We start from the raw sequence: 10509 nt of genomic DNA, 5'->3' as shown, positions 1-10509 counted from the left end.
GCCATGATCTGTCTGAACTGCATAGGGAGGCACAGATATCCAGTGATGACACCAATTAGTCGAAAATAAGGTATGAAAAAAAAATGAATGTGTTTATATAGGGGGATGGAGAAACAAAAGAAAGTAACATGTAAACAGCTGAAAATTTCAGGTTTAACTTGTTTGAGGTTTTTCTGTCCTTCAGTTGCATAAATATGTGAAACAAATAAAAAATCCATATGAGACGGCAGACAGAATGACCTTCTTTGATGAAAATGGTGAATTTCCTTTCCACTACAAAATAGTAAATTGGGTGAAGTCTATGCGCTACATTATAACAAGCTCTACTGATGTTGGTTTATACACACCATGGGCTACAGAGGAAGACCAACTTCACATCAACCCCAACAACATAACATGGGATGAAGGCAATAATACGGTGAGGAGGAGCACATGTGGCACTCACTTTTCATGACATTGGCCACCCATTGGACAGTTTTCACAAAAGATTTGTAACAAATACAGTCGAGCAATGACTTTCCATAGTGGTAAGCCGGGTACACATGGGCCGAATGTCGGGAGACATTTGCTGGTTCCAAAAAACCAGCCAACATTGGCCCCGTGTGTATGTCGGTCTGTCCGATGAGCATACTGGAAAACCAGCAGCCGACCGACTCTCAATCAGCCAATGGCAGAGAGCGCTGATCAGAATGTTCTGGGGGGGGGGGGGAGTCCCTCTGTCAGAGCACAACAGCTCAGCTGGGGAGATTGTTGCACTAATGTCGGATCATTAGAACAACCCGCTGGGTTGTACAAAAAAAAAAAACTTGTGTACCAGGCTTTACCAATGAATTGTATTGCTTCAAATATTATATCAGCCTTATCTGCCTCTCACATTTCAGTAAAAAAAAAAAAAAACAGAAATTAACCTCCCTGGCGGTATCCCCAAGCGTGACTCGGGGTGGATTTTTTAGACTAGGATCGGTATCCCCGAGTCACGCTCGGGGTGGGATGTGCAGAGTGCGCAGCGGTGTCTCTTACCTTCTCCTGGCAATCCAGCGATGATCTCCCATTGCTGTGATCGCCAGCCGAAATCCCCGCCGCTCGTCCGTCGGTATGAGGACTTCCTAGTTCCGTTCCCTGCAGCAGCAATGCTGCATGGGAGCGGAACTAGGAGGGAAATTGAAACGTTGCACAAAACACAAACACATTACACATTTATATTATATATTTATATATATATATATATATATATATATATATATATGTGTATGTATGTAAGTATGTATATATATATATATATATATATATATATATATATATATATATATATATATATATATAATTTTATTATATATATAATAAAATTATATTATTGATTAGATTATAATTCATGCGATTGTGTTTCAAATTTATCACATCTGGGATGTCTACTAGAGTCTTGTTTTGGTCAGGTTTAAGTCAGTAATTATTAAGAATTGTAGGCCTATAATACATAATTCCAAATTTCCATGAAAAAAATTGTACCGCTTTTGGTACATAATTCCTGACATAATCATACCGCCAGGGAGGTTAAGCAATAAAATAAAATATTTTGTAGGAATTATTTCTTGGAGAAACCAGAAGAGTGTCCACTTGTTGAGGAAATCCTCTATGAGTGATAAAAAGATTGTCACCAGCACCCAATCACACAGCCAGGCAGCAAATCTTATGTGAAGCATATATGGCCGTAAGATCCTCCTAGCGTTCACCCTGTGGTTCCTCTATCTCACTCCCAGTGGTGTCATCAAATCATGTGGGGACAAGTAGGACACCTCTCATAGTGCATTTAACTGAACAGGGCACCCCTGACCGGGTACCTCCGTTGACAGATGCTCTTAGTGCTTCCTGAGGGGCTCCAAGCACTCCACCAGACACCGCAACCACTTCAGGCCCCACGAACCACCGCAGCTTGGTTAGAGTCTTGCAGTCTCCTACCCACCCTGGACCTCCGACAAGGCTCCAGGTTCCTGTGGGTGAACCTCTCTTTCCCCAGAGAGTGCAGTAGAACAAGCTCTTATACAAGCTCTTACAAGAGCTTAGTGATTATCCAAGGGAGTATGGAAGACCATAGCAAGCAAGACTTGACGTGATATCCACCATCCAATAGGAACAGAGTTTTACACTCTCATACAGTGTACAAAATATACAATGTGGGACAATCCCCCCTCCCCCTTAGCATCCAATCCACATATCTTTATACATCCCATAATACGTTCTCTTAAGGCAGACAGACAGAACAATGGGAGGTCATTAGCACTTAACAACGAGACAGGGCAATCCACATTCCCTCCCAATACACAAACAAAAGGAAAACCTTTCTGACATTGAAAGATATGTAATATACACAACATTTAGGAATTACAGATTTCATGGCAAATGGGAATAAATCTTAATATTTCTATATGGAGATATTGCTGGCAAATATGAAGCAATCCAAACCATTACTTACCTGTCTTTAAATTCCAGTGACGGTGAATACTGTCACAGTGCAGTATTGTCAAATACATTTATTGTAAAAAATATAGCAACTTACAATTAGAAATAATTTCAACAGCACATCCTCCACTTCCGAACAATCGTATTGAAACCACGAGTGCTGGTTTTCAACCAACAAGATGTCCACCGTGCCCCCGTCTGTGTATACGTCACACGCTGTTGGCTCCCCTCTACACGTTTCGTCACTAGATTACGTCATCAGGGGTGTGGCCAAACGTCAGTGACAACCACTATATATACACTAAAGGAAGCAGGAAATGGTTCCCCATGCGCTCCAACTACTGGATATAATCTCTGCAAAGGCACAAACAGCCATAACTAACATAAATATTTCAAACAACATGGACATATCTATCCAAACACCTTTTTTAAAACAACAAATATTAATAGATAACAATAACAAAAGGCTGCCAAATATTAGATCAATCTTAACACTTGGTGATACATGAAATTGCAGTATAGAGTAACAGATCAAGGATCGTCGCCATCTTGTGGTCAAAAACCATACTGCTTTATAAATATAAATAGAGGGAAGTGTAACACATACAAATTGAATCGATAAATGGTCAACATTAATAATATTCAGATATACCAAGTATACACCAAAAATAGGCTAAAACATGATCTAAAAATGGAATAAATTACATATACATAGAAGAGGCTAGAAAGAATAAATACAGAGCAGAGCTAATATAGATGAAAACACTTTTCCTTAAGCATTATTGATAAAGGCATTTACATCCCATTCTGTATTCATACCGAATGGGGTGTAAGTTTTGGCATTATAGATTCAATTGGTCTCAAGCTTAGAGACCCCCCTGGTCATGCTCCTACCCATCCAACTACCAGAAAACTTGTCAATTCCTAAAAATGTGGTACTCGCTCCCGTGTCATAGGTTATAGTGTCTGGAAACACTGTGCTTGGGGTATCCCTTAATAATGTTTGCTACATGTTCTTTTAATCTGACATGCAACATGCAGATTGTATGGCCCACATATTCCAAGCCGCACGGACACCTAATAAGGTATACCACATGTTTAGTCAAACAGGTTAGAAAAGGTTTAATATCAAACTTTTTTCTTTCAATAAATTTTTATTGGGTTTTAAAAACAGAAATAACAAAAGAACAAACAATAGGGAAATGTCAAGTCACATAAATACAGCGATTGAAAGCACAAACACCAGTGTGACTACACAAAGGTAGAAAGTGACATCATACTTAATGAAAAACACATAATGAAACAGTACCAAGGGGCCCGTCCGACGTCCTCCCCAATCTCTCATCTATGGTCAGGGAGGCACCCGCCGGAAAAGGCCTGGATATATTTAGGGTAAACAATCGTGTCTGTCTTACAACCAATAGAGATTACTTAAGAAATACCGACTTTAAACTGTTGAAGACAAGTAACGAGGAGGGGAAGGGTGTAAACATCACAGGTCTGTCATGGAGTATAACAGGTAGTTCCAGAAGGGTACTTAGTGGTCCAGGGTTCCCAAAGCAGGGAGGCATTCTGATATTTAATAACAGATGAAGCAAACATTAGTTTGTACCTCGTGTGCGTTTGGATAGTTTGAATGGTTTCAGCAATGTCAGGTGGGTCTGGTCATTTCCAATGCCTAAGGAGAACCAAGCGTGATGCTAGCAAAATGTGGGTGAACACTATTCTAAGGTGTCTGGGTATCTTTTCTATGCCTAGAGAGCAAAGTGCCAGTGGAGGGGTCATTTGGAATGGGGATCCCAAGACATTGGTCATGAGGCTTGAAACATCCCTCCAGTATTTCGACAATCGTGGACACCTCCATAACATATGGAAGAGGGAGCCAGGTTTGCCGCATCCCCTTCAGCATAGTGGAGAAGAACGAAGTAAAAACTTTGCTATGCGCTGAGGAGTGAGATACCACCGCAGGTTAAGCTTGTGGGTCAGCTCCCACAAATCGGCACATTTGGTGGTCGCGTATGTCGTAGTCAATGCTCTTTGCCATTTCAAGGCGTGGAATTGTGCACCAAGGTCTCTTTCCCATGGTTTTAACAAAAGTGGTTTTATCCTGAAAAGCATTGTAAAATAAAGAGATGTCTTGAGTTTTAGCTACCCGTGCTGTGAAGTATTGAGCAATATGCCATGGGAGGGTTAGAGTGGTGTTGGATGTCTTTTGGAGGAAGTGGTGGATCTGCATATATTTGTAATGGTCCTGAGCCGGGAGGTTAAATTCAAGCTGTAGGGAGCGGAACGACTTAACTGCAGGACCTGCCATAAGGTCCTCTACATCCGAGATACCCTTAAGGGACCAGGAGGTAATATTAAGATGAGGGATAATTATTGGTAAGCTGTGGATAGTTAAAGGAAGGGAGCTGGTCAGACCGCGTGTAAGTAGATGTGATGTAAGTATTCGCCAAGTGGCGATCGTAGCCCCAATCGTTGGCAAAAATACAGGAGGTGGGCGTGGAATATGTTGACTCGCTAATGGTAGTGTAGGAAATTGTTTCCAGAAATTTGTGAAGATTCAAGCTAAATCCATAGTTTTTCAGTGGTGGGATGAAACCATTCCCTGGTATGTGCAAGAATTGCTGCATAATAATATTCTTGAATCGAAACATGCCCAACCCCGCCTCCTCCCTTGTTAGGGAGTAATTTTCTAAAAGCACATTGTGCCCTTTTTCCCTTCCAAAGATAAGGATTTAGTAAGGCTTTGGCTTTTCGAAAAAAGGAGCCAGGGACGGGGATTGGTAACGAGCGAAACAAGTACAGTAACTGGGGAAGCAGCATCATTTTAAATTATGCCAGTCTACCCGACCATGTCAATTCCACCGCTGCCAAACTCTAGAGTTTCGATTGAAGGGCATCTAAGAAGGGGGTGTAGTTAGCTTGTATCAGATCTCGTGAAGACAGGGTAAGGGTAATACCCAAGTATTAAATCCCTTGTTGTGACCATTGATATGGGAAGGAAGTTTACAATTTACTTCTAATGGGTGGAGGGATTCCTAACGGCAATATATGGGATTTTGAGTCATTGACCTTGTAATAGGATATTTCAATGAATAACTGTAGAGCTTTGTGTACTGAGGGCAGGGATTCGTCAACTTTTGTCAGGTTCAAGATAATATCATAAGTGAAAAGGCTAATAGTATGTGATAAGTCTTGCACACAAAGACCGAAAACGTTAGGATGAGATCATATATAAATGGCCAATGGCTCCATCATGAAATCGAAGATGAGTGGTGAACAGTGTCAGGGAGGTAGGATGGCTTAGGTAAACAATGGATGCGATCAATTGTAACATCTAGGTCTGACAGATCAGGGAGAAGTGCTTTGAATAGGGTAGAGGCATACCCATGCAGCTTGTCCTGAGGAATATTTTCAGGGATTCCTCTGATTTTGAGATTATTCCTCCTCGACCTGTCTTCTAGTCAGCAAGTTTGGATCTGACCCACTCCATTTCATTCTCCTTTCGGTCATGTGCATCCACTAAATCATTAATAGTGGTAGCATACTCCCCTATTTTGTCTTCCACATGTTCTACCCGTTCAGTAATGGAATGGAGGTCTCTGCCAATTCTGTTCATATAAGATGCCATGTCCGATTGTAAGGAACTCTGCAGCAAGGCCAACATGTCCTTTAGGACAGTGTCCATGACATGTTTGTTATTCGTGGGGAACACTTCAATGGAGTCAGGCAGTTCTCTAGTGTCCTCTTCTGCTTCCTTGCCAGGGCTCCCCCCTCCGCCCGCCATCCAGCTTGAATCTGGCCTTTTCTGGACTCCCTGACAAGGGAGTGGAATTAAATGCTTGCGGGGAGTTGATGATACAATCGGCATACCTGCTAGGCGGCTGTCTCATCAAGGGGCTAGGCGGGAAGCGAGCGGGTGCAGGTGGAGAGGAGCTGGCGCCATCTTGCTTGTCTCCATGCGGCCTCTGAATGAAGAAGGCAGTGAGCTTCTGCGGTCAGGTCTCTTCCTTCCTCTTTCTGGTCATGACCAGGGTTGTAAAGGGGTCCAGATCGCTCTATTTATGAGCTAGTTCCGTGCCTGGGAAAGCTGTGTGGGCCGCTGTTATCCTCCGTGGGTCAGGAGCTGTGCAGTCAGGCATCCATCGTGGTTCCCGGCAAGCCACGCCCCCCTAATATCAAACTTTTGATAGGTAGAATTAGATTGAAAAAATCCTAGTCTCCTATCTTTCACAACATTAATTCTGCAAATTGCACACTTCCTACATGGAAATAACTCTCCCATGCTGTGAAAAAACAACACAGTATTGGGGGGATTCAGCATGTTTGGAGCAATATGTAGCCTAAATGGTGGTACACCCCTAAAAACAACTGGAGGGGTATCTGGTAGATGGGAGCCCAAGATCTTTTTGACCGAATAATGTTGGAGAATAGGTGGAGAAGAAAGCATATTTAAACAAATCTTTTTTTTTCCGCAGTCTAGGCCTCAACAATTCTTCCCTATCTCGCTGATCCGCACAAATAAGGGCATTCTTTCATCCAGGGCCTCTTTTCCATAACCCTTTTCAATAAACTTATCTCTCAAGGAAGAGGCTTCCCGTACAAAATGGACCCTATTAGTACAATTTCTCTTCAATCTCAAAAAATTGACTAACAGGAACCAACCTCAACCAGGCCGAATGATGACAACTGTTAGTGATGAGAAATCTGTTCCTGTCTGTCTCCTTACAAAAGGTAGATGTCACAATTTTTCCATCTACCACCTTAATCCTCAAATCCAGAAAATGTATCTCGGTCTTACTGGATTCCTGTTGCAAAACTAAACCCTTATCGTTGTCATTAAGCATGACCATAAACTCGTTCAGAGAGTCAGAATTACCATCCCATAGGATCAATATACCTCCTCCAAAACACCCGCATCCCATTTGGCCATAAAAAGGTTGGCCATACTAGGCGCAAATTTTGCGCCCATGGCCACACCTCTATTTTGTAAGTAAAAAGTACACCAAACCAGAAGTAAGTATGCCCCATTGCAAAATCTAAAAGGGGCAATATAAAGTCCCTCTGAAGACCCAGTAAAGTATATTTTTCTAAAAAATAAGACCCCACCTCTGTTCCATGCATGCCAAGCACAGTGTTTCCAGACACTATGACTTGTGTCACGGGAGGAATCCAGCAGGTACCACATTTCTAGGGATCTAAAAGTTTTCTGATAGTTGGAGGAGTATCAATAGAAACATGACCAGGAGTGTCTCTAAGATTGAGACCAATTGGATCTATAATGCCAAAACTTATACCCCATTCGGTATGCATATCGAATGGGATGTAAATGCCTTTATCAATAATGCTTAAGGAATTTTTTTTGAATCTATATTAGCTCTGCTCTGTATTTATTCTTTCTAGCCTCTTCTATGTATATATCATTTATTCCATTTTTAGATCATGTATTAGCCTATTTTTGGTGTATTCTTGGTATATCTTTTAGAGTTAGTATTAGTATTTTTGACTATCTCTTTTATATGAATATTATTAATGTTGACCATTTATCAATCTAATTTTTATGTGTTATACTTCCCTCTATTTATATTTATAAAGCGGTATGGTTTTTGACCATAAGATGGCACCGGTCCTTGATCTGCTAATCTATACTGCAATTTCATGTATCACCAAGTGTTAAGATTGATCTAAAAATTGGTGGTCTTTTGTTATTGTTATCTATTAATATTTTTTGTTTTAAAAAGGTGTTTGGATAGATATATCCATGTTGATTGAAATATTTATGTTATTTATGGCCATTTGTGCCTTTATGCACGTCGCTGTATCCGTTGCAAAGATTATATCTGGTAGTTGGAGTGCATAGGGAACCATTTCCTGCTTCTGGAACGCAAATTTTATGTTCCGCCCATCCTCTAGTGTATATATAGTGGTTGTCACCGACGTTTGGCCACACTCCTGATGATGTCATCTAGTGACAAATTGCATAGGGAGGAGTCAACGGCGTGTGACGTATACACAGATGGGGGACGTGGCCGCCATCTTGTTGGTTGGAAACCAGAACTCGTGGTTTCAATACAATTGTTCGGAAGTGGAGCATGTGCTGTTGAAATTATTTCTAATTGTAAGTCGCTATATTTTTTACAATAAATGCATTTGACAATACTGCACTATGAGAGGTATCCTTCTTGTCCCCACATTATTCGATGACACAACTGGGAGCGAAATAAAGGAACCACAGGGTGAACGCTAGGAGGATCTTACGGCCATATATGCTTCATATAGGATTTTCTGCCTGGCTGTGTGATTGGGTGCTGGTGACAGTCCTTTTATCACTCAAGTGGACACTCTTCTGGTTTCTCCTTTTGGATGTGGACACTGATTTTATCCTGTTTTTTTTTATTAGCTCTACACCTATGTTTATTGTTTGAACAATCTCTTACTATATTCAACATCTTGTGCTGGCTTCTTTTCGCTTTACATGGTGGTTTACATGGTAGTTTAAGCCAGGCACAGCATATTATTATTTATAAGGAATTATTTCTTGTTCATACTCATGGACAATGGGTTTCTCCATAGGGAATGACTTCTGCCCCCCCCCCCCCCTCCCCAAGGTTAAAATGATTTAAAGTCTATGTAAACCCAGGAGTGAAATCATCATATTTCCTCCTGTTTGCTCTGTTAAATATAAAATTGAAGGCTGATATCATCTACAAAAACATTTTTTATTACACTTTAACTACTTGCCAACCACCCTACAGAAGTTTTACTGCTACAGGGCAGCAGCTGTGGGCAGGATCACATATATATATATATATATATATATATATATATATATATATGATTCTGCACTTCTGGGTAGGGGAAGCCGATCAGTGGGTACTAAGTACTCAATGTCCGCGAACACCCGCCGATCATAAGGCAGAGACACAGAATGGTGATCTGTAAACAAGGCAGATTGCCGTTATGATGGGGGGAAGGAATGAAGTTTATGTTCCTACAAAGCGGGGAATAAATTCTATCTCTTCCCCTAGTTAAAACATCTCACACAGTACACATTAACACTGGTTAGGCACATGTTGTTTTTCCCAAGATGTTTAAGCCCTTCCCAGCCAGTTTCATAAGTACAGTGACAGTGCATACTTTTAGCACTGATCACTGTATTAGTGTCACTGGTCCGCAAAAAGTGTCAAAAGTGTCAGTGTCAGAATGTCCACCAGAATAACACCGCCCCACTATAAGTCGCTGATCGCCACCATTACTAGTGAAAAAAAAAATAATAAAAAACTGAATAAATAAATGCAAATATCCCACAGTTTGCAGACACTATACATTTTGTGCAAACCAATCAACATATGCTTATTGGGATTCTTTTTACCAAAAATACGTAGAAGAATACATATTGGCCTAAATTTATGAAGACATTTTATTTTTTAAATATTGTAAGATATTGTTTTTTTTTTTTTTCAAAATTGGCAGTCTTTTTTTGTTTATAAATAAAAAATTCAGTGGTGATCAAATACCACCAAAAGACAGCTCAATTTGTGGGGGGGGGACATAAATTATATTTGGGTACAGTGTTGCATGACCGCGCAATTGTCAGTTAAAATAACACAGCTCAGTTTTGCAAAAAATGGCCTGGTCATGAAGGACGGCAAATCTTCCAGAGGTCAAGTGGTTAAAGTGCACATAAACTCAATTTCTTTCAATATGTTAGACATGCAGTGTAGACAAAGATATACACTGTGGGACAATCCCCTCTCCCCCTTAGCAGCCAATCCACATACACATATACAGTACATCCCATAATAAGCTTATCTTAAGGCAGACAGAACAATGTGAGGTCATTAACATTTAACAATGAGACAGGCACAATCCACATTTCCTCTTAATACACAAACAATAAGGAAGTCTGCCAATGGCAGTCTGTGTGTGTCTCTCTTACAGACAAGCACATGGAATACGCTGTGTAAGGTGGTATTAAATCTTCATATTTCTATATGAAGATATGGTTGACAAATATTACTGTCCCATCTGAAGCAATTCAAACCATTA

General features: G+C 40.7%; 1 protein-coding gene across 1 annotated transcript in view; it reads left to right on the top strand.

Moving 5' to 3' along the window:
• Positions 1 to 235: 235 nt before the first annotated feature.
• The window catches only part of LOC309567069 (vomeronasal type-2 receptor 26-like), a gene marked incomplete at both ends in the record, with an annotated part of 29443 nt that continues 19169 nt past the window's right edge, over positions 236 to 10509 (top strand). Inside the window, one exon of the mRNA XM_082272391.1 lies at positions 236 to 418. Coding sequence (XP_082128517.1) covers positions 236 to 418 — 183 coding nt within the window. The remainder of the gene's footprint in view (positions 419 to 10509) is intronic.

The sequence above is a fragment of the Pelophylax lessonae genome, assembly GCF_965119305.1.
Source record: "Pelophylax lessonae genome assembly, chromosome: 1".
In the NCBI taxonomy this organism is placed as follows: domain Eukaryota; kingdom Metazoa; phylum Chordata; class Amphibia; order Anura; family Ranidae; genus Pelophylax; species Pelophylax lessonae.
Note: the sequence above shows the minus strand (reverse complement) of the source record. Positions and strands in the feature narration are given on the sequence as shown.